The following is a 24,585-nucleotide window of genomic DNA, read 5'->3' as shown; positions in this document are numbered from 1 at the left end:
CGGCTATCCTTGTTCTTTCTGTCCAGAACATTCTTTCACCATGTATCCTAATAGCTTGGTTTCTAATCTTCTTTGGGTCTTTATTCCAAGATCTCAGTGAAGCCTTCCTCACTGCTCGAAAGTTACAACTTCCCCCAGAACTCCCCACTCTCCTTCCCTCCCTTATTTTTCTCCATAGCATTACCACCACCAGAGAGATTGTATTTATTTATTTTGAGACAGTGTCTCACTCTGTTGCCAGGCTGGAGTACAGTGGCACCATCTCAGCTCACTGCAATTTCCTTCCGGGTTCAAGCAATTTCTCCTGCTTCAGCCTCCGGAATAGCTGAGATCACAGGTGTGTGCTACTATGCCCAACGAATTTTTATATTTTTAGTAGAGGCAGGGTTTCACCATGTTGGCCAGGATGGTCTCAATCTCTTGATCTTGTGACCCACCCAGCTCAGCCTCCTGAAGTGCTGGGATTACAGGTGTGAGGCCACCGTGCCTGGCCTTTTTTTTTCTTTTTTTTCTTTTTTTTTCCTAGATAGAATCTTGCTCTGTTACCCACAGCTGCAGTGCAGTGGGGCAATCTCGGCTCACTGCAACCTCTGCTTCCTGGGTTCCAGCAATTTTTTTTTTTTTTTTTGAGACAGAGTTTCGCTCTTGTTACCCAGGCTGGAGTGCAATGGCATGATCTCAGCTCACTGCAACCTCTGCCTCCTGGGTTCAAGCAATTCTCCTGCCTCAGCCTCCTAAGTAGCTGGGACTACAGGCGCATGCCACCATGCCCAGCTAATTTTTGTATTTTTTTAGTACAGATGGGGTTTCACCTTGTTGACCAGGATGATCTTGTTCTCTTGACCTTGTGATCCACCCGCCTCGGCCTCCCAAAGTGCTGAGATTATAGGCGTGAGCCACCGCGCCCGGCCCTAATTTTATATTTTAAGTAGAGACGGGGTTTTGCCATGTTGGACAGGCTGGTTTCCAACTCCTGACCTCAAGTGACCTACCTGCCTCGGCCTCCCAAAGTGCTGGGATTACAGGCGTGAGCCACCGTGCCCAGCCAGGTTCCAGCAATTCTGCCTCAGCCTCCTGAGTAACTGGGATTAGAGGTGCATGCCACCATGTCTAGCTAATTTTTGTATATTTAGTAGAGATGGGGCCAGTCTGGTCTCAAATTCCTGAACTTGTGATCTGCCTGCCTTGACCTCCAAAGTGCTGGGATTACAGGCATGAGCCACCATGCCCAGCCAAGAGATTGTATATCTTGTTTAGTTTATTGTCTGTCTTCAAAAACAGCCCTCACCTCCATCTCCAGTAGGGCAGCAGCTTATCAACTTTGTTAATTCTTTGTATCTCCAGCATCTGATATGGCATCTGTCATACAGCAGACCTTCATATAGTTCTTTTTCGTTGTTGGTGGTGACAGTGTCTTGTTCTGTCACCCAGGCTGGAGTGCAGTGGTCCAGTCATGGCTCACTGCAGCCTCAACCTTCTGAGCTCAAGCAATCTTCTCATTTCAGTCTCCCAAGTAGCTGAGACTACAGGGGCATGCCACCATACCCAGCTAATTTTTGTATTTTTTTTTGTAGAGATGGGGTTTTGCCATATTGCCTAGGCTGGTCTTTTTTTTTTTTTTTTTTTGAGACGGAGTGTTTCGCTCTTGTTGCCCAGGCTGGAGTGCAATGGCGCGATCTCGGCTCACCGCAACCTCCGCCTCCTGGGTTCAGGCAATTCTCCTGCCTCAGCCTCCTGAGTAGCTGGGATTACAGGCACACGCCACCATGCCCAGCTAATTTTTTGTATTTTTAGTAGAGATGGGGTTTCACCATGTTGACCAGGATGGTCTCGATCTTTTGACCTCGTGATCCACCCGCCTCGGCCTCCCAAAGTGCTGGGATTACAGGCTTGAGCCACCGCGCCCGGCCCGGCTGGTCTTAAACTCTTTGGCTCAAGCAATCCTTGGTCCTCAGCCTCCCAAAGTGCTGGGCTTACAGTTGTGAGCCACTGCACCTGGCCCTTCATATACTTCTTGAATGAAGGAATAACTTCCAAGAAAATGCCTAAAAAGTGGGAAGGTAACTTTAAAGACTTTGCAATTCAACAACTCCCTTTCTCTACAGATAAATCCTGCTTTGTTTATTATTTATTTATTTATTTTGAGACAGAGTCTCGCTCAGTTTCCCAGGCTGGAGTGCAGTGGCGCAATCTTGGCTCACTGCAACCTTCACCTCCTGGGTTCAAGCAATTCTCCTGACTCAGCCTCCTGAGTAGCTGGGATTATAGGTGTGTGCCACCACCTCTTACTGATTTTTGTATTTTTAGTAGAGATGGGGTTTTACCACGTTGGCCAGGCCGATCTTGAACTCCTGACTTCATGATCCGCCTGCCTCGGCCTCCCGAAGTGCTGGAATTACAGGAGTGAGCCACTGCGCTCAGCCTAAGCCTGCTTTATTTTTGAATGCCTAATGGGCTTTTCTTGCAGCAGACATTTTGATCCCATGATGTTGAATTTAGGCTATAAAATCAGGTTACCTTCCCTAAAGGCCCAGTGACAGGAAGGAACACCAGGTGGCCAAGACCAGCAAGTCTTTCAACAATGTAAACAATACACCTGAGGTGCCTGATGCTTGGCCGGGTGTGGTGGCTCATGCCTGTAATCCAAGCACTTTGGAGGCCAAGGTGGGTGGATCACCTGAGGTCGGGAGTTCAAGACCAGCCTGACCAACATGGTGAAACCCTGTCTTATTAAAAAAAAAAAAAAAAAAAAAAAAAAAGGCCGGGCGCGGTGGCTCAAGCCTGTAATCCCAGCACTTTGGGAGGCTGAAGTGGGTGGATCACGAGGTCGAGAGATCGAGACCATCCTGGTCAACACGGTGAAACCCCGTCTCTACTAAAAATACAAAAAATTAGCTGGGCATGGTGGCGCGTGCCTGTAATCCCAGCTACTCAGGAGGCTGAGGCAGGAGAATTGCCTGAGCCCAGGAGGCGGAGGTTGCGGTGAGCCGAGATCGTGCCATTGCACTCCAGCCTGGGTAACAAGAGCGAAACTCCGTCTCAAAAAAAAAAAAAAAAAAAAAAAAGACAATACACCTCAGAATTTGAAGCTGGCAGTTGGAAGAACATTAGCTTGAAGATGCTGGAAACAAGCTGCATACTGAAAGCTGTGTTGCCTAATTTTTGCTAGATTGCTGACTTGTAGTTTCCTTCCAGCTCCTCTGTAACCTTGCACAAGTCACTCTTGGCCAGATGTTTTGTCCAAGAGCTAGCAAGACTTGTGGAAGCCAGGTGGCTTTTTCTTTATGGGTGGAACTTTGAACACACATGAGGTTTTTTTTGTTTGTTTTTGAGACGGAGTCTTGCTCTGTCCCCCAGGCTGGAGTGCAGTGGCCTAATCTCAGCTGCACTGCAACCTCCACCTCCCAGGTTCAAGGGATTCTCCACCTCAGCCACCCGAGCAGCTGGGATTACAGGCACCTGCCACCATGCCCAGCTAATTTTTCTATTTTTAGTAGAGATGGGGTTTCACCACGTTGGTCAGACTGGTCTTGAACTCCTGACCTCAGGTGGTCCACCCGATTTGGCCTCTCAAAGTGCTGGGACTACAGGCGTGAGCCACCGCAACATCCTGTTGGCTATTTTTGAGCTGGAAATACCTAATTTGGAAACTCATCAGAAGGAAAAAGAGCTGGTGGTGGTGGTGGGGGAATCACTTGAGTTCAGGAGTTCGAGACCATCCTGGGCAACATAGTGAGACCTCATCTCTAAAAACAAAGAAAGAAAAAAGATTATGGGCAAATGCATGGAGATAAAGGAAAAGGGGACGAATCTCTGTGACATACTGATTCTCTAAGTTTTTCTCTTGTACCTTTCATCAGGTTTCAGGTAGAAGGGCTGGGATGGCCAGGAGCCAGGGCCTTCTGTGGGCTCATGGCCATCAGCCTCTTTTCGAGATAGCTTAAACTTAGTCCCAAAGAAGCTCCCTTGCCATTTCCCTTACACTAACGGACAAGAAGGAGGCCTCGAGCTAGGCAGGCCAGGGTCGTACTCGAGCTGCTGGCAGGGAGCAAATCTCAGGAAGGCCAAGCTACCAAAAAAATGTAAGCCTCAGGCCGGGCGCGGTGGCTCACGCCTATAATCCCAGCACTTCGGGAGGCCGAGGCGGGTGGTCAAGAGATCGAGACCATCCTGGTCAACATGGTGAAACCCCGTCTCTACTAAAAAATACAAAAAATTAGCTGCTCATGGTGGTGCATGCCTGTAATCCCAGCTACTCAGGAGGCTGAGGCAGGAGAATTGCCTGAGCCCAGGAGGCGGAGGTTGCGGTGAGCCGAGATCGCGCCATTGCACTCCAGCCTGGGTAACAAGAGCGAAACTCCGTCTCAAAAAAAAAAAAAAAAAATGTAAGCCTCAATCAACTGTTAGGAACAAGAGGACCAGGTGCTACACGGCAGAGGCCAAACCAACATCCCCAGAAGGTCTCGCGCAGCGGGGCGGGTAAGCGAACCTTCTTATTGGGTGGCGATGAGCAGCGTGCTCCTACGCCCCTCCCCAGAAGGCAAGCCTCCTGCGCGCGGAGCACGGCGGGAGTAGAGTCGGCGGGACCAGTCGGGACCAGCCGCTGTACTTCATCTCCCGGCGGGCTCAGCGCTGAAGGCTGCGGCGCGGCGCGGCGCCTTTGTGGAAGCAGTGGCCCAGCGCGGAGGAAGTTCCGGTCTCCGCGGCGCTGGGTCGGTAGCGGAGGCTGAGGAGAAGGAGTAGTGGGCCGTGGAGGCTTCGCCGCCTAGGTAAGGGCCCGGGACTGGAGAGAGGGCGTGCCAGAGCCTGCGGGGGTAGAGCCAGCAGACAGGGCCGCTCTGGACGTCGCGGGGCCGCGCGGCCTGAAAGCTATGGCTTTGGTGTCGCGGGGCGGCCGCGGCCTCGCTCGGGAAGAGGAGAGCCAAGCGGCGGTGAGGTGAGATAGGCGCCGCCCGCGGCAGGAACGCCCCGGAACCGTCGCGGGCCCGGGGCGGGGCCCGGCGCGGCGGTAGAATTACCGGTCCTGCCGCGGAGCGGCCAGCTGAGAGGTAGGAGCTGGCGTGTGGTTGCGGCTCTGTGCTTCTAGTCTTCGGAGCTGTGAGCGGGCCCTTTTTTCTTGCAGTTTTCCTGTTTTTAATCCAATTCTGATCACTAGGAAGAGAGCTCTTGTGCCTAGCACGTAGCCTCGTCCTCAGAGTGGGCAGACACTAGGGAGGCTCCGCCGGACTAGAAGGCTGGGCGGTAGAACCTGGAGGCGGAAGAGTGGTCCGGTGGGATCTGCGCCCGTTAGGCAGTGTAGGAGAGGGATTCGTATTCACGCTTTAGATTCCTTTGGTGGTGTAAATATGTGTTTTTCTCTTTACTTTAGAATTGACGTTAGGGGAATGGGTTCAACTTTGGAAATGCTTTTTTTTTTTTTTTTTTTTTTTTTCAAAAGGAAGGGCCCTGTTTTGTAGGGTACATAAACCACGAGGATAATTGTATATTTTGCATATTCCAGGTTTGCTTGGGAAGGTCTGAGGAGCTGGATCTAAGGGAAAGAGTTCAGGAGAGGGAATGCAGTTGGTCACCTGGTTCGTTTACTGAACCCTGGATTCTGCCCTTGGCTTGCTAGTTTCTTCCTCCTTGTTGAGAAATGCCACCAGCGAGAATGATTTAAATATGTCACCCTTACTAAATTTGTGAGGTCAGTAAGGACAGGTGTCAAGAAGTGGTGTGTGACGGTAGGACTGGCAGCGTGGAAAGTAACAAAATAATATCCTACCATTTTGGTGCAACACAAAACTTGAATTAACCTTGTCTCAAACTAGCACCTAACTAGATACTTAACCTACAGGATGGGTTCCAGGTCTCTCTGGACAGTTGTAGCACCTCTCCTTATAGAATTCTATTACCAGGCCGAGCCTGGTTGCTCACGCCTGTAATCCCAGCACTTTGGGAGGCCAAGGTGGGAGGATTGCTTGATTCCAGGAGTCAGAGACCGGCGTGGGCACATGGTGAGACCCCCTACTCTACAAACAATAAAATAGCCAGGGCCAGGCGTGGTGGCTCACGCTTGTAATCCCAGCACTTTGGGAGGCTGAGGCGGGCGGATCACCTGAGGTCAGGAGTTCAAGACCAGCCTGACCAACATGGAGAAACCCCATCTCTACTAAAAATACAAAATTAGCCGGGCTTGGTAGCACATGACTGTAATCCCAGCTACTCGGGAGGCTGAGGCAGGGGAATTGTTGAACCCGGGAGGCAGAGGTTGCCGTGAGCTGAGATCACGCCATTGGACTCTAGCCTGGGCAACAAGAGTGAAACTCCATCTCAAAAACAAACACCAAATCCAACAAAAACCAACAGCTTTATTGGGTTACAATTTATACACCATACAGTTCACCCATTTAAGCTGTATAATTCAGAGGTTTTTGGTGTATTATGCTATTTTTTTTTGTTTGGGTTGGAGTCTCTCTTTTGCCCAGGCTGGAGTCCAGTGGTGCTGTCTTGGCTGACTGTAACCTCTGACTCCCGAGTTCAAGGGATTCTCCTGCCTCAGCCTCTGGAGCAGCTGGGATTATAGGCGCCCGCCACCATGCCCATCTAATTTTTTTTTTTTTTTTAAAGATGGGGTTTCACCACGATGGCCAGGCTGGTCTTGAACGCCTGACCTCAGGTGATCCATCCACCTCGGCCTCCCAAAGTGCTAGGATTACAGGCATGAGTCACCACGCTTGGCCCTAATTTTTTTTTTTTTTTCTTTTTGAGGCAGAGTCTTGCCCTGTCGCCCAGACTGGAGTGCAGTAGTGCGATTTCAGCTCACTGCAACCTCTGCCTCCCGGGTTCAAGCGATTCTCCTGCCTCAGCCTCCTAAGTAGCTGGGACTACAGGTGTGTACCACCACGCCTGGCTAATTTTGTTTTTAGTAGAGATGGGGTTTCACCGTGTTAGCCAGAATGGTCGTGATCTCCTGACCTCGAGATTGACCCTCCTAGACCTCCCAAAGTGCTGGGATTACAGGCATGAGCCACCGCATCCGGCCATGTTGGCAGGCTGATCTTGAACTACTGACCTCAGGTGATCCACCTGCCTCGGCCTCCCAAAGTGCTGGGATTACAGGTGTGAGCCACCATGCCCGGCCTTATTACAGTATTTTTAAAACAAATCGTGAGCTTCATTTCCTGGCGGACTGAGTGCTGAAGGCTGTGGTGCTGCGTGGAGAAAATTCCGGTCTCTGCGGTGCTGGGTCGCTGGCGGAGTATTTTTAAAACAAATTGTGAGCTTGGACAGCATGGCAAAACCCTATCTCTATAAAAAAATACAACAAACAACCAACCAACTAGCCAAGCATGGTGGCATGCTCCTGTTAGTCCTAGCTACTTGGGAGGTTGAGATGGGAAAATCACTTGAGCTGGGGAGGTAGAGATTGAAGTGAGGAGAAATCATGCCACTGTACTCCAGTGTGGGCGACAGAACAAGACTCTTGTCTAAAAAAAAAAATAATAAAACAAATTGTAGTAAATACATGTTTTTATGTTTTTATGTGTGTTTATGTATATTTTAACAAAATTTGTCCTTTAAACCATTTTAAAGTATACAATTTAGTGGTATTAATTACATTCACAATGTAATACAAACAACACTACTATTTCTGAAACGTTATTATCTCAAACATAATCTCTGTAACCAGACAGGGGTGGTGGCTCATGCCTGTAATCCCAGCACTTTGGGAGGCTGAGGCAGGCAGATCACTTGAGGTCAGCACCAGTAACCCCAGCTACTTGGGAGGTGGAGGTTGCAGTGAGCTGAGATCATGCCACTGCACTCCAGCCTGGGCTACAGAGCCAGATTCTGTCTGAAAAAAAAGAAGGCCAGGCATTGTGGCTCATGCCTGTAATTTCAGCACTTTGGGAGTCTGAGGCGGGTGGATCACAAGGTCTGAAGGTATAACACGGTGAAATCCCGTCTCTACTAAAAATACAAAAAATTAGCCTGGCATGGTGGTGTTCTCCTGTAGTTCCAGCTACTTGGGAGGCTGAGGCAGGAGAATTTCTTTTTTTTTTTTTTTTTTTTGAGACGGAGTTTCGCTCTTGTTACCCAGGCTGGAGTGCAATGGCGCGATCTCAGCTCACCGCAACCTCCGCCTCCTGGGTTCAGGCAATTCTCCTGCCTCAGCCTCCCGAGTAGCTAGGATTACAGGCACGTGCCACCATGCCCAGCTAATTTTTTGTATTTTTAGTAGAGACGGGGTTTCACCATGTTGACCGGGATGGTCTCGATCTCTCGACCTTGTGATCCACCGCCTCAGCCTCCCAAAGTGCTGGGATTACAGGCTTGAGCCACCGCGCCCGGCCCTAGGAAAATTTCTTGAACCTGGGAGGCGGAGGTTGCAGTGAGCTGAGATCGCGCCACTGCACTCCAGCCCTGGTGTCAGAGGGAGACTCAGTCTCAAAAAAAAAAAAAACAAGGCCGGGTGTGGTGGCTCATGCCTGTAATCCAAGCACTTTGGAGGCCAAGGCGGGCGGATCACCTGAGGTCGGGAGTTCAAGACTAGTCTGACTAACATGGTGAAACCCTGTCTTGGAAAAAAAAAACAAAACAAAACTGTAACCATTAAACAAATAACTTCCGCCGGGCGCGGTGGCTCAAGCCTGTAATCCCAGCACTTTGGGAGGCCGAGGCGGGTGGATCACGAGGTCAAGAGATCGAGACCATCCTGGTCAACATGGTGAAACCCCGTCTCTACTAAAAATACAAAAAATTAGCTGGGCATGGTGGCGCATGCCTGTAATCCCAGCTACTCAGGAGGCTGAGGCAGGAGAATTGCCTGAACCCAGGAGGCGGAGGTTGCGGTGAGCCGAGATCGCGCCACTGCACTCCAGCCTGGGTAACAAGAGCAAAAACTCCATCTCAAAAAAAAAAAAAAAAAAAACAAATAACTTCCCATTTCCTCCTCCTTCTAGCCCCTGGGAATCTCTGATGTACTTTGTGTCTGTATGAATGTGCCTCTTCTAGGTACTACAAATACTAAATGGAATCATGCAATATTTGTCCTTGTGTCTGGTTTATTTCACTTAGTTTAATGGTTTCAAGGTTAATTCATGTCGTAGCGTGTATCAGAACTTCATTACTTTTTATGGCTTAATCCAAAACAAAATCCACCACATTTTGTTTTGTTAATTAATTTGTAGTAGACACTTCGGTTGTTTCTACCTTTTGACTATTGTAAATAATGCTTTTGTGAACATTGGTGTACAAATATCTCTTTGAGCTTCTGCTTTGAATTCTTTTGGGTATATACCCAGAAGTGAAATTGCTATATGGTAATTATTATTATTAATTTTCTTTTAGAGACAGTCTTTTTTTTTTTGAGACGGAGTTTCGCTCTTGTTACCCAGGCTGGAGTGCAATGGCGCGATCTCGGCTCACCGCAACCTCCGCCTCCTGGGTTCAGGCAATTCTCCTGCCTCAGCCTCCTGAGTAGCTGGGATTACAGGCACGTGCCACCATGCCCAGCTAATTTTTTGTATTTGTAGTAGAGACGGGGTTTCACCATGTTGACCAGGATGGTCTCGATCTCTCGACCACGTGATCCACCCGCCTCGGCCTCCCAAAGTGCTGGGATTACAGGCGTGAGCGACCACGCTCGGCCTAGAACTTTTTTCATCTTTCCAAATTGAATCTCTGTACCCATTGAACAGTAACTCCCCATTCTCTCCTCCCCTATTCTCTGACAACCACCATTCTGCTTTGTATGAATTTGGCTACTCTAGGTGTCTCATGTAAGTGAAATCATAATATTTGTTCTTTTGTGTATGGCTTATTTTACTTAGCATAATGTCTTCGGGATTCATCCATCTTGTGATATGCATCAGAATTTTATTTTTTGAAACAGAGTCTCTGTTGCCCAGGCTGGAGTGCAGTGTTGTGATCTTGGCTCACTGGAACCTCTGCCTCCCAGGTTCAAGCGATTCTCCTGCCTCAGCCTCTTTAGTAGCTGGGACTACAGCGAGTGCCACCATGCCTGGCTAATTTTTTGTGTTACTAGTAGAGATGGGGTTTTACTGTGTTAACTAGGATGGTCTTGGTCTTCTGACACGGTGATCTGCCTGCCTTGGCCTTCCAAAGTGTTGGGATTACAGGTGTGAGCCACCATGTCTGGCCCAGAATTTTATTCCTTTTTAAGGCTGGGTAATATTCCATTAGGTATATATATCACATTTTGTTTATCCATTCATATGTTGATGGACATTTGGTTTATTTCCACCTTTTTGCTATTGTGAATAGTGATGCTATGAATATTAGTTTACAAATATCTTTTTTTTTTTTTGAGATGAAGTCTTGCTCTGTGGCAAGGCTAGAGTGTAGTGGCACAATCTCAGCTCACTGCAACCTCTGCGTCCCGGGTTCAAGGGATTCTCCTGCCTCATACTCCTGAGTAGCTGAGACTACAGGCCACCACACCTGACTAATTTTTGTATTTTTTTTTTTTTAAGACAGGGTTTCACCATGTTGGTCAGGCTGGTCTTGAACCCCCAACCTCTGGTGATCCACCCGCCTTTGCCTCCAAAGTGCTTGGATTACAGGCGTGAGCCACCACGACCAGCCTAATTTTTGTATTTTTAGTAGAGACAAGGTTTCACCATGTTGGCCAGGATGGTCTTGATCTCTTGACCTGGTGATCTGCCTGCCTTGGCCTCCCAAAGTACTGATGCGATGACGGCTCACTGCAACCTCTGCCTTCTGTGTTCAAGCATTTTCCTACCTTAGCTTCCTGAGTAGCTGGGATTATAGGTGCGCACCACCATGCCCGGCTACTTTTTGCTTTTTGTATTTTTAGTAGAGAAGGAGTTCCACCATTAACTGTTGGCCAGGCTGATCTTGAACTTCTTTTTTTTTTTTTTTTTTTTTTTTTTTTTTTTTTGAGACGGAGTTTCGCCCTTGTTACCCAGGCTGGAGTGCAATGGCGCGATCTCGGCTCACCGCAACCTCCGCCTCCTGGGCTCAGGCAGTTCTCCTGCCTCAGCCTCCTGAGTAGCTGGGATTACAGGCACATGCCACCATGCCCAGCTAATTTTTTGCACTTTTAGTAGAGACGGGGTTTTACCATGTTGACCAGGATGGTCTCGATCTCTCGACCTCGTGATCCACCCGCCTCGGCCTCCCAAAGTGCTGGGATTACAGGCTTGAGCCACCGCGCCCGGCGCCTGATCTTGAACTTCTGACCTCAGGTGATCCACCTTCCTTGACCTCCCAAAGTGCTGGGATTATAGGTGTTAGCCACCATGCCCAGCCACAAATACCAAGACTTTTTACTTTCATTCCTTTTTTTTTGAGATAGAGTCTTGCTGTGTTGCCCAGGCTGGAGTGCTGTGGCATGATTTCAGCTCACTGCAACCTCTGCCCCCTGAGTTCAAGTGACTCTCCAGCCTCAGCCTTTGGAGAAGCTGGAACTACAAGCATGTGCCACCACACCTGGCTAATTTTTGGTATTTTTAGTAGAGACAGGGTTTCACCATGTTGGCCAGGATGGTCTCAATCTCCTGACCTCGTGATGACCTGCCTCAGCCTCCCAAAGTGCTGGGATTACAGGTGTAAACCACCATGCCCAGCAATTTTTTTTTTTTTTTTTTTTGACAGGGTCTTGCTCTGTTGTTCAGGCGAGTGCAGTCGTGCAGTGACAGCTCTCTTTTTCCCTGATCTTCTTGGTTCAAGCTATGCTCTCACCTCAGCCTCTTGAGTAGCTGAGAATTCAGGTGCACACTACCACACCTAGCTTATTTTTTAATTTTTTTGTAGCTGTGGGATTTCGCTATATTGCCTAAGTTTTATGTGTCATTTTTTTAAGGAATTGGCCTACTGTTTTCCACAGTGGTTGCACCATTTTACATTCTACCAACAATGCACAAAGGTTTTGTTATAGACTGAATTGTGTCCTCCTGAAAATTCATATGTTGAAGCTCTAAGCCCCAGTGTGACTGTAGTTGGAAATAGAATGTTTACAGAGATAATTAACAAATTAGAAGATATCATAAGGATGAGGCCTTAATCCAGTAGGACTGGTGTCCTTATAAGAAAAGGACTAGACACCAGGAGTGTGTGTACAGAGAGAAAAGGCTACATGAGAGTAGAAGGGATTACAAGTGTGAATCTCCATGCCCAGCCCTGGCTATTTTATTTTTTGTAGAGTTGGGGTCTCGCCATGTGCTCATGCTGGTCTCCAACTCCTGAACTCAAGCAATTCTCCCACTTTGGTCTCCCAAAGTGCTGAAATTACAGGCATGAACCACTGCGCCTGGTGTTTTTTTTCTTTCTGTTTTTTAGAAACAGAATCTCGCTCTTTCATCAGGTGCCAGGCTGGAGTGCAGTGGTGAGATCTTCATTCACTGCAGCGTTTGCCTCCCAGGTTCAAGCAGTTCTGCCTCAGCCTCCCGAGTAGCTGGGACCGCAGGCACGTGCCGCCACACCCAGCTAATTTCTGTATTGTAGTAGAGACAGGGTTTCACTGTGTTGGCCAGGATGATATTGATCTCTTGACCTCGTGATCTGCCTGCCTTGGCCTCCCAAAGTGCTGGGATTACAGGTGTGAGCCACCATGCCCAGTTGGCATTTTATTTTATTATTTTTGAGATGGAGTCTCACTCTGTTTCCTACCGCAGAGTGAAGTGGCATGATCTAAGTTCACTGCAACCTCTGCATCCCAGGTTGAAGAGATCCTTGTGCCTCAGCCTTCTGAGTAGCTGGGATTACAGGCATGTGCCACCATGCCTGGCTAATTTTTATATTTTAGTGTAGATGGGGTTTCACCTTGTTGGCCAGGCTGGTCTTGAACTCCTGACCTCAAATGATCTGTCCACCTTGGCCTTCCAAAGTGCTGGGAGTACAGGTGCAGGCCTTTTTCTCTTTTGTTTTCCTTTCTTTCTTTCTTTTTTTTTTTAATAGCTATCCTAATGGATGTGAAGTGGTATCTCATTGTGGTTTTGATTTGCATTTCCCTAATGGTAGGTGATGTTGAGCATCTTTTCATGTGTTTATTGGTTATTTGTATATTCTCCTTGAAGAAGGAGAAGCTTCCTGGGAGGTTGAGGTAGCTGAATCTCTTTTTTTTTTGAGAGGGAGTTTTGCTCCTTACCCAGGCTGGAGTGCAATGGCGCAATCTCGGCTCACCGCAACCTCCGCCTCCTGGGTTCGGGCAATTCTCCTGCCTCTGCCTCCTGAGTAGCTGGGATTACAGGCACGCGCCACCATGCCCAGCTAATGTTTTGTATTTTTAGTAGAGACGGGGTTTCACCATGTTGACCGGGATGGTCTTGATCTCTTGACCTCGTGATCCACCCGCCTCTGCCTCCCAAAGTGCTGGGATTACAGGCTTGAGCCACCGCGCCGGGCCAGAGGTAGGTCGATCTCTTAAGCCCAAGTGTTTGAGGGTGCACTGAGCTGTGATTGCACCACTGCACTCCACCTAGGGTGACAGTCTCTAAAAAGAAAATAAAATTAGGTTTTCGTCTTTGTTGTTGAGTTTTAGGAGTCCTTTATATACTCTAGATATTCCTTGTCGGATAATGTGATTTACAAATATTTTTTCTCTCTGTGGGTTATCTTTTTTTCTTTCTCTCTTTCTTTTTTTCCCTGTGGGTTATCTTTATATTCTTTTTTTTTTTTTTTTTTTTTTTTTGAGACGGAGTTTTGCTCTTGTTACCCAGGCTGGAGTGCAATGGCGCGATCTCGGCTCACCGCAACCTCCGCCTCCTGGGTTCAGGCAATTCTCCTGCCTCAGCCTCCTGAGTAGCTGGGATTATAGGTACGCGCCACCATGCCCAGCTAATGTTTTGTATTTTTAGTAGAGACGGGGTTTCACCATGTTGACCAGGTTGGTCTCCATCTGTCGACCTTGTGATCCACCCGCCTAGGCCTCCCAAAGTGCTGGGATTACAGGCTTGAGCCACCGCTCCCGGTGTCTTTATACTCTTGATAGTATCTTTTGATGCACAGAGGTTTTCGTTTTGATCAAGTCCAATTTATCTTTTTTTTAAAACCTGTGCCTCATTTGCAAATTATTGCCAGTTGAAACTTTTACCCTAAGAGTTTTATAGTTTTAGCTCTTAGGTTTGGGTCTTTGATCCATTCTGGGTTTTTTAAATACATTATGTTGGGTAAGAGTCCCACTTTATTGTTTTGCATGTGGTTATTCAGTTTTCCCAGTGCTATTTTCCAACTGGGAAAAAGATTGTACTTTCCCCATTGACACCTTTGTTGAAAATCAGTTGACTGCAGTTCAAGACCAGCCTGGCCAACACGGTGAAACCCTGTCTGTACTAAAAGTACAAAAATTAGCTGGGCATAGTGGTGCCTGCCTGTAATCCCAGCTACTTGGGAGGCTGAGGTAAGACAATCACTTGAACCCGGGAGGTGGAGGCTTCAGTGAGCTGAGGTTGCGCCATTGCATTCCAGCCTGGGTGATAGGGCAAGACGCGAGAATCCATCTCAAAAGAAAAAATTGACCATATATGTGAGGAGTTAATTCTCATCTCTCCGTTTAGTTGATTGGTCTTTATGTCTGTCTTTTTTTTTTTTTTTTTTTTGAGAAGGAGTTTCTCTCTTGTTACCCAGGCTGGAGTGCAATGGCACGATCTCGGCTCACCGCAACCTCTGCCTCCCGGGTTCAGGCGATTCTCCTGCCTCAGCCTCCTGAGTAGCTGAGATTACAGGCACGCGCCACCATGCCCAGCTAATTTTTTGTGTTTTTAGTAGAGGTGGGGTTTCACCATGTTGACCAGGATGGTCTCGATCTCTCGACCTCGTGATCCACCCGCCTCGGCCTCCCAAAGTGCTGGGATTACAGGCTTGAGCCACTGCGCCCGGCTATGTTTCCATTTTTAAAAAGTATTATTGGCCAGGTGCAGTGGCTTACGCCTGTAATCCCAGCACTTTGGGAGGCCGAGGCGGGTGGATCACGAGGTCAAGAGATTGAGACCATCCTGGTCAACATGGTGAAACCCCATCTCTACTAAAAATACAAAAAATTAGCTGGGCATGGTGGCGCGTGCCTGTAATTCCAGCTACTCAGGAGGCTGAGGCAGGAGAATCGCCTGAACCCAGGAGGCGGAGGTTGCGGTGAGCCGAGACCACGCCATTGCACTCCAGCCTGGGTAACAAGAGCAAAAACTTCGTCTCAAAAAAAAAAAAAAGACCGGGTCTCGCTTTATGACTTAGGCTGGAATGCAGTGGCACGATTGTAACTCACTGCAGCCTTGACCTCCTGGGCTCAAGTGATCCTCCCACTATATACATGTGCTACTATGCCTGGATAATCTTTTTTTTTTTTTTTTTTTTTGAGACAGAATCTTACTCTGTCCCCCAGGCTGGAGTGCAGTGGCACAGTCTGTTTACCGCAACCTCTGCCTCCTGAGGTTCAAGTGATTCTCCTGCCTTAAACTGCCAAGTAGCTGAGATTACAGGCATGTGCCACCATACCTGGCTAATTTTTGTATTTTTTTTTTTCCTTTGAGACAGAGTCTAGCTCTGTCCCCAGGCTGGAGTTCAGTGGTGAGATCTTGGCTCACTGCAACCTCTGACTCCCTGGTTCAAGTGATTCTCCTGCCTCAGCCTCCTGAGTAGCTGGGATTACAAGCACACACCACTATGCCTGGCTAATTTTTGTATTTTTAGTAGAGAGGGGGTTTCACCATGTTGGTTAGGCTGGTCTTGAACTTCTGATCTTGTGATCTGCCCACCTCAGCCTCCCAAAGTCCTGGAATTACAGGAGTGAGCCACTGCACCTGGCCTAATTTTTTTTTTTTTTTTTTTTTTTTTTTTTTTTTGAGACGGAGTTTCGCTCTTGTTACCCAGGCTGGAGTGCAATGGCGTGATCTCAGCTCACCGCAACCTCCGCCTACTGGGTTCAGGCAATTCTCCTGCCTCAGCCTCCTGAGTAACTGGGATTACAGGCACACGCCACCATGCCCAGCTAATTTTTTGTATTTTTAGTAGAGACGGGGTTTCACCGTGTTGACCAGGATGGTCTCGATCTCTTGACCTCGTGATCCGCCCGCCTCGGCCTCCCAAAGTGCTGGGATTACAGGCTTGAGCCACCGCGCCCGGCTAATTTTTGTATTTTTAATAGAGATGGGATTTCATCATGTTGGCCAGGATGATTTCGAACTTGACCTTATGATCTGCCTGCCTCAGCCTCCCAAAGTGTTGGGATTAAAGGCTCGAGCCACTTCACCCAGCCTAATTTTTTATTTTAGTAGAGACAGAGTTTTGCTACGTTGGCCAGGCTGGTCTCAAACTCTTGACCTCAGGTGAGTCTCCCACCTCGGCCTCCCAAAGTGCTGGTATTATAGGCATGAGCCACAGCAACTGGCCCAATTTTTGTGTTTTTTTGTAGAGACATGGTTTTACTGTTTCACAGGCTGGCCTTGAACCCCTGATCTCAAGCAATTTGCCTGCCTCAGCCCTTCCAAAGTACTGGGATTATAGGCAAGTGTTTTCGTTGCTGGAAATCCTTCTGTATATTTGATTTGGTATGTTTTTAATTTTAGCCATTCTTTTTTTTTTTTTTTTTTTTGAGACAGAGTTTCGCTCTTGTTGCCCAGTCTGGAGTGCAATGGCGCGATCTCGGCTCACCGCAACCTCTGCCTCCTGGGTTCAGGCAATTCTCCTGCTTCAGCCTCCTGAGTAGCTGGGATTACAGGCACACACCACCATGCCCAACTAATTTTTTTTTTTTTTTTTTTTTTTTTTTTTTCAGTAGAGACGGGGTTTCACCATGTTGACCAGGATGGTCTCGATCTCTTGACCTCGTGATCCACCCGCCGCAGCCTCCCAAAGTGCTGGGATTACAGGCTTGAGCCACTGCGCCCGGCTTAATTTTAGCCATTCTAGTGAGTGTGTACTAGTATCTTATGTTTGTGTTTTCCTTATCATAGTGAACATTATGACTAATTATAGTGATATGTATTATAAATATTTACTCAATTTGCATTTTTTTTTTTTTTTTTGAAACAGGGTCTTGCCATGTTGCTCAGGCTAGACCCCAGACTCCTAGGCTTAAGTGAACCTCCCACCTCCATCTCTTGAGTAGTTGGGACTATACGTGTGTACAACCATCCCTGGCTAATCTATTTATTTATTTATTTATTTAAAATTAATTAATTTGAGACTGAGTGTCTCTGTGTCGCCCAGGCCGGAGTGCCAGGGGCGTGATCTTGGCTCACTGCAACTTCCGTCTCCTCAGTTCAATCCATTCTCCTGCCTCAGCCTCCTGAGTAGCTGGGATTACAGAAGTGCGCCACCATGCCCTGCTAATTTTTGTATTTTAGTAGGGACGAGGTTTCACCATGTTGGTCAGGCTGGTCTTGAACTCCTGACCTCGTGATCTGCCTGCCTTGGCCTCCCAAAGTGCTGGGATTACAGGGTGAGCCACCATGCCCGGCCCACGCTGTCTTGATTACTGTAGCTTTGTGGTGGGTTTTGGAATTGGGAAGTGTCAGTCTACTAACTTTGTTGTATATATCTATTTTTTTTCTATTTTGCACAGTTATTACCAGGTTACAAATAATATTTTGCACGTTTTTTTTTTTTTTTTTGAGACGGAGTTTCGCTCTTTTTACCCAGGCTGGAGTGCAATGGCGCGGTCTCGGCTCACTGCAACCTCCGCTTCCTGGGCTCAGGCAATTCTCCTGCCTCAGCCTCCTGAGTAGCTGGGATTACAGGCATGTGCCACCATGCCCAGCTAATTTTTTGTATTTTTAGTAGAGACGGGGTTTCACCATGTTGACCAGGATGGTCTTGATCTCTCGACCTCGTGATCCACCGGCCTCGGCCTCCCAAAGTGCTGGGATTACAGGCTTGAGCCACCGCTCCCGGCCCTTGCACATGTTTTTAAAACGTAATACATAATAGCTTATTCTGTATCAATTACCATAGCTACTTGATTTTTTTTTTAGAGTTACATAGTATTTTTTTTTTTTTTTGGAGACTGTGTCTTGCTTTTAGTTAGGCTGGAGTGCAGTGGTGTGATTGGCTCCAGCAACCTCTGCCTCCTGGGATCAAGCCTCAGGATCCTCCTATCTCAACCTCCAGAGTATTTGGGACTACAGATACCTGCTGCCACACCCAGCAAATTTTTTTTTTTTTTTTTTGAGATGGAGTTTCACTCTTGTTACCCAGGCTGGAGTGCAATGATGCGATCTCGGCTCACTGCAACCTCCACCTCCTGGGTTCAGGCAATTCTCCTGCCTCAGCCTCCTGAGTAGCTGGGATTACAGGCACACACCACCATGCCCAGCTAATTTTTTGTATTTTTAGTAGAGACGGGGTTTCACCATGTTGACCAGGATGGTCTCGATCTCTTGACCTCGTGATCCACCCGCCTCGACCTCCCAAAGTGCTGGGATTACAGGCATGAGCCACCGTGCCCGGCCTAGACCCAGCAAATTTTTGTATTTTTCGTAGAGATAGGGTCTCACCATCTGTTGCCCAGGCTAGTCTTGAATTTCAAGGCTTAAGCGATCTGCTTGCCTCCCAAAGTGCTGGGATTACATGCTTGAGCTGCTGCACCAGGCCTGAGTTGCATTGTGTTCTAATAGTATTAATATACTCTATTGATGTGCATTTAGGCTTTATAATCTTTTTTAAAAAAAATTTTTTTTTGAGACCAAGTTTTGCTCTTGTTGCCTAAGCTGGAGTACAGTGCCATGATCTCGGCTCACTGCAACCTCTGCCTCCCAGGTTCAAGAGATTGTCCTGTCTCAGCCTCCCGAGTAGCTGGGTTACAGGCCTGAGTCACCACGCCTGGCTGATTTTTCTTTCTTTCTTTCTTTTTTTTTTTTGTATTTTTAGTAGAGTCGGGATTTCACCAAGTTGTCCAGGTTTGTCTCGAACACCTGACCTCAGATAATTCACGCACCTCGGCCTCCCATAGTGCTGGGATTACAGATGTGAGCTATCGTGCCCAGCCTATGATCTTTTGCTATTATAAACCATGCTCTATTGTGTACCTTTGTAAACTTGTCACCTTACACTATAAACGTCTAGAGAACGAGTTCCTACAAATGGAACTGGAAAGTCAGAGATTATGCACATTTAAAATTTATTGATTAAATTTCCAGTTTTTCTTATGTTACTGATTTCTGACTGTTTTGGTTGGAAAACATACTTTTTTTTTTTTTTTTTTTTTTTGAGACGGAGTTTCGCTCGTTACGCAGGCCGGAGTGCCATGGCGCGATCTTGGCTCACCGCAACCTCCGCCTCCTGGGTTCAGGCAATTCTCCTGCCTCAGCCTCCTGAGTAGCTGGGATTACAGGCACACGCCACCATGCCCGGCTAATTTTCTGTATTTTTAGTAGAGACAGGGTTTCACCATGTTGACCAGGATGATCTCGATCTCTTGACCTCATGATCCACCTGCCTCGGCCTCCCAAAGTGCTGGGATTACAGGCTTGAGCCACCGCGCCCGGCCGGAAAACATACTTTTTTTTGGGGGGAGACAAGGTCTCACTCTGTCACCCACGCTGGAGTGCAGTAGCATGATCATGGCTCATTGCAGACTTGACCTCCTGGCCTCAAATAATCCTCCCACCTCAGCCTCCTGAGTAGCTGGGAATACAGGCACACACAATCACGTCCAGCCAATTTTATTTTTATTTTTATTTTTTTGAGATAGAGTCTCGCTCTGTCGCCCAGGCTGGGGTACAGTGGCACGATCTTGACTCACTGCAGCCTCTACCTCCTGGTTCAAGTGATTCTCCTGCCTCAGCCTCCTAAGTAGCTGGGCCTATAGGTGCCTGCCACTATGCCCAGCTAATTTTTTGTATTTTTAGTATGGCCAGGCTGTTCTTGAGCTCCTGACCTCAAGTGATCCACCCACCTTGGCCTACCAAAGTGCAAGGATTACAGGAGTGAGCCACTGTGCCCAGCCTAGGTCTTCTATAATCATACATTTTGCCTTGGCATTTATGGCTTTCTAAATTTCTCCATATACGTGTTGCTTTGGAGGGTCCTAATTTGCCAAAGAGTTTCACCTCAACTTCTCTGCTTTTTTTTGGAGACAGGGTTTCACCGTTTTGGTCAGGCTGGTCTCGAACTCCTGACCTCACGTGATCCACCTGCTTTGGCCTTCCAAAGTGCTGGTATTACAGGTGTGAGCCACTGCGCCTGGTTCTTGGGCATCTATCTGTAATCTCTTGCCCCATGTGTCTGTTAGTCTGTAATCTGCTTCACAGCTTTCATTAGCAATACCTGCTGCTTTTTCTGCCTAAGTTTTGTGTTAGGTTGAAATAGAAACAAGCACTTTATGCCTGTCCTTCAAATACCGCTAGACAGGGTAGGACAGATATCTATGATAATTTGCAAGTAAGGTCTGCTTTACTCTTTGAGGGAGGGAGCTGGGAATTGGGCTTGTACTGCTTTAAGACCAAAACCACTGCCATGCTAGAGAAGGGGTGGGGCAAGGGTGAGTAAAAACACCACAGAACTTTGCTAGTGTTTTGAAGATTGGCTTTTTTTTTTTTTTTTTTTTTTTTGAGAAGGAGTTTCGCTCTTGTTAGCCAGGCTGGAGTGCAATGGCATGATCTCGGCTCACTGCAGCCTCCATCTCCTGGGTTCAGGCAATTCTCCTGCCTCTGCCTTCTGAGTAGCTGGGATTACAGGCACGTGCCACCACGCCCAGCTAATTTTTTGTATTTTTAGTAGAGACGGGGTTTCACCGTATTGACCAGGATGGTCTCGATCTCTTGACCTCGTGATCCACACGCCTTGGCCTCTCAAAGTGCTAGGATTACAGGCGTGAGCTACCGCGCTTGGCCCTGAAGATTGCTTTTTCTTGATTGGATATTTGCTTGTAGACCGTGGCTGTTTTCTAAAACTCTGATGAAGTTGTTTCACACAGTTACTGCTTGTTTTCTGATGTTTCTATGAAGGAATGAGACCATGAAACTTCTGGTCTGCTATTTTGATGACATATGGGCTGTCTTGTTACTCTCTTGATAGTGTCCTTTGATACGCAAGTTTTAAATTTTGATGAAGTTCACTTTATTTTTTCTTTTACAGTTTCTTGTGCTTTAGGGGTCATATTTAAGAAATCATGGGCCGGGTGCAGTGGCTCAAGCCTGTAATCCCAGCACTTTGGGAGGCCGAGGCGGGTGGATCACGAGGTCAAGAGATCGAGACCATCCTGGTCAACATGGTGAAACCCCGTCTCTACTAAAAATACAAAAAATTAGCTGGGCATGGTGGCGTGTGCCTGTAATCCAAGCTACTCAGAAGGCTGAGGCAGGAGAATTTCCTGAACCCAGGAGGTGGAGGTTGCGGTGAGCCGAGATCGCGCCATTGCACTCCAGCCTGGGTAACAAGAGTGAAACTCCGCCTCAAAAAAAAAAAAAAAAAAAAAAGAAATCATTGCTAAATCCAAGGTCATGAAGATTTGCCTCTTTTTCAGTAGCTATAACAAAGGTCTAGGAGAAAACTTTTCATCTTGACTTGAGTTACATGTCTGTCTTCGAAGCAATAACTGTAGTGAGAGTAATAGATTATTCTGATTGGTCATGCTGGATGGTGTTGGAATAGGTCTGAGACAGTGGGGTTGATACTGCTGTTTCCAAAACGAAAGGGCTAGTGAGCACTGGAAAAATCAGTAAATACTTATTTTATTTAGTAAATGTGAAGCATTCATAGCACATTAAAAAGTTTATGGTGTCCAGAGTACACTTTTTTCTTTCTTTTTTAAAAGACATTCTCACTCTTTCCTGAGCTGGAATGCAGTAGTGCATTCTTGGCTTACTGCGGCCTCAACCTCCCGAGCTCAAGCGATCCACCTTAGCCTTCCAATAAAGAAGTTGGGACTACAGGCACATGTCACCATGCCTGGCTAAGTTTTGTATTTTTTCTTTTTTTGAGATGGATTCTTGCTCTGTTGCCCAGGCTGGTGTGCAGTGGCATGATTTTGGCTTACTGCAGCCTCTGCCGCCTGGGTTCAAGCAATTCTCCTGCCTCAGCCTCCTGAGCTGGGATTACAGTCATCTGGCACCATGCCTGGCTAATTTTTGTATTTTTAGTAGAGGTGAGGTTTCGCCATGTTGCTCAGGCTGGTCTCAAACTCCTTGGCGCAAGTGATGTGCCTGCTTTGGCCTCCCAAAGTGTTGAGGTTACAGGTGAGCCATCACGCCCCACCCCAGAGTACACATTTTAATTAAAAATGTATTTTTCTTATTATAAATATAATATGTAAATGTTTAAAAGTGAGCTCCAAAAGTATTGCTGCTGATGTGGTGGTCCCTGATGAACTAAGAAGTGGGAAACTAGTTTAACTAGTAGTTCATGTTCTAAAGTACTAATTTTTGTGGTTTATTTTATACAGGTACTGCTATTACCAGAATTTGGTAGAAAAAGGATCTACTTGTTGGCGGCCTCTTGATAAAAAGAGATGTGGGGGGATTCTCGACCTGCTAACAGAACTGGACCTTTTCGGTAAGCTCTGAAATTTGAATATTGAAATTGCCAGTGTTTTAATTATAAATATGTAACATATGGCCTATAAAGGAAGATAATTTCTCTGTTGAGAAATAGTTTCTGATTTTTTTAAAAATAGAGACTCAATTTGGAAAATAATTTCAAAAATGATTTGAGAATGAACACCCAGCATGCCAAATGTCTTGTCATATAACCTTTTATTTTTTGAGATGGAGTCTTGCTTTGTCGCCCAGGCTGGAATGCAGTGGTGTGATCTCGGCTCACTGCACCTTCTGCCTCCTGGGTTCAAGCAGTTCTCTGCCTCAGCCTCCCAAGTAGCAAGAATTAGAGGTGCCCGCCACCATGCCTGGCTAATTTTTGTAATTTTAGTAGAGACTGGGTTTCACCATCTTGGCCAGGCTTTTCTTGAACTCCTGACCTCGGGATCCACCCACCTTGGCTTCCCAACATTTAGAAATTTATTTATTCATTTTTTGAGACAGAGTATCTCTCTGTCTTCCAGGCTGGAGTGCAGTGGCACAGTCTTGACTCACTGCAACCTCCGTCTCCTGGATTCAAGCGATTCTCCTGCCTCAGTCTCCCAAGTAGCTGGTAGTACAGGTGTGTGCCACCATGCCCAGCTAATTTCATTTTTTAAATATTAAGAAATTATTATTAAATATTAAGAAATCCCCAAATATTTATTTTTGTTTCTTTTCTTTTTCTTTCTTGGGACGGAGTCTTGTTCTGTTGCCAGGGTGGAGTGCAGTGGCGTAGTCTCGGCTCACTGCAACCACCTCCTCCTGGGTTCAAGCAGTTCTTCCGCTTTAGCCTCCCGAGTAGCTGGAGGCTACTCACACCACACCCAGCTAATTTTTGTATTTTTAGTAGAGACAGGGTTTCACCATGTTGGCCAGGATGGTCTCGATCTCTTAACCTCATGATCCGCCCGCCTCGGCCTCCCAAAGTGCTGGGATTACAGGCGTGAGCCACTGCACCCAGCCTTATTTTTGTTTCTTAGCAAAGGAATACATATTTGACTAGTAGGGAAAGCTAGTGAAATGTCCATAAATGTTTATATAAGTTGCATTGAGTGCACTGTTTATGTCTAGAATGCAGAGCTATGCCTTGCCTGTGGCAGGTTGATGCAGTTTGTTAAACCACCTCTCAATTTTAGGGGTTATTGGGTACCAAGAAGTGTGGACATGGTGGTAGCATTGGTAGCATTTAGTTGTAAATGGACTGTATTTTAAATTTGTGGGGAGCTAATTTTTTTATAGCTAATTTAATATACTCTTTTTTTTTTTTGGAGACGGAGTTTCACTCTTGTTACCCAGGCTGGAGTGCAATGGCGCAATCTCGGCTCACCGCAACCTCCGCCTCCTGGGTTCAGGCGATTCTCCTGCCTCAGCCTCCTGAGTAGCTGGGATTACAGGCACGCGCCACCATGCCCAGCTAATTTTTTGTATTTTTCGTAGAGACAGGGTTTCACCATGTTGACCAGGATGATCTCGATCTCTTGACCTCGTGATCCACCCGCCTCGGCCTCCCAGTGTTGGGATTACGGGCGAGAGCCACCGTGCCCGGCTTACACTCTGTATTTTAACTCGTATTTAAACATTTTTTGCATTGTGTTTACGATTAATGAAATGTTATACAAATGTGACTTTTTTGGTTTTACTTGGTACATAGCAAGGAAATCTGACCTTTAAATGTATGCATTCAAAGGTATTGATGCTCCAGTTGAAACTTCTGTTACTAGTACATATCCTTTTTTTTTTTTCTTTTTTTGAGATGGAGCCTCACTCTGTCGCCTAGGCTGGAGTGCAGGGGTGTGATCTCAGCTCACTGTAGCGTCTGCCTCTTGGGTTCAAGTGATTCTCCTGCCTTAACCTCCCGAGTAGCTGGGACTACAGGTGCATGCCAACACATCTGGCTAATTTTTGTATTTTTAGTAGAGACAGGGTTTCACCATGTTGGCCAGACTGGTTTTGAACTCCTGACCTTGTGATCCGCCCTCCTCAGCCTCTCAAAGTGCTGGGATTACAGGCATGAGCCACCATGCCTGGCCAGCATCTCTTCAGTGGTCTTTAAATTAAAACAACTATGTGATGTTGGGTACTTTTTTCTTTCAAAACACTTAAGGATTAG

The 24,585-nt window shown here is 47.0% G+C and overlaps 1 protein-coding gene across 7 annotated transcripts in view; it reads left to right on the top strand.

Annotated features, from left to right (window-relative positions):
- The first annotated feature begins 4,588 nt into the window (after positions 1-4,588).
- Positions 4,589-24,585, top strand: part of RBM6 (RNA binding motif protein 6) — a 144,733-nt gene continuing 124,736 nt past the window's right edge. For 3 of the 7 annotated variants that reach the window (XM_074403818.1, XM_074403816.1, XM_074403815.1), the window contains exons 1-2: positions 4,594-4,769; positions 22,343-22,452. Coding sequence is in view for 4 of the 7 variants with exons in the window: in XM_074403816.1 (XP_074259917.1) it covers positions 22,409-22,452 (44 nt within the window). In the remaining 3 variants the exon portion in view is untranslated. Of the gene's footprint in view, positions 4,770-22,342; positions 22,453-24,585 lie in introns of all 7 variants that reach the window. The other 4 variants (XM_074403820.1, XM_074403819.1, XM_039477241.2 and 1 more) reach the window with 2 other exon arrangements.

The sequence above is a fragment of the Saimiri boliviensis genome, chromosome 8 (assembly GCF_048565385.1).
Source record: "Saimiri boliviensis isolate mSaiBol1 chromosome 8, mSaiBol1.pri, whole genome shotgun sequence".
Lineage (NCBI taxonomy): Eukaryota > Metazoa > Chordata > Mammalia > Primates > Cebidae > Saimiri > Saimiri boliviensis.
Note: the sequence above shows the minus strand (reverse complement) of the source record. Positions and strands in the feature narration are given on the sequence as shown.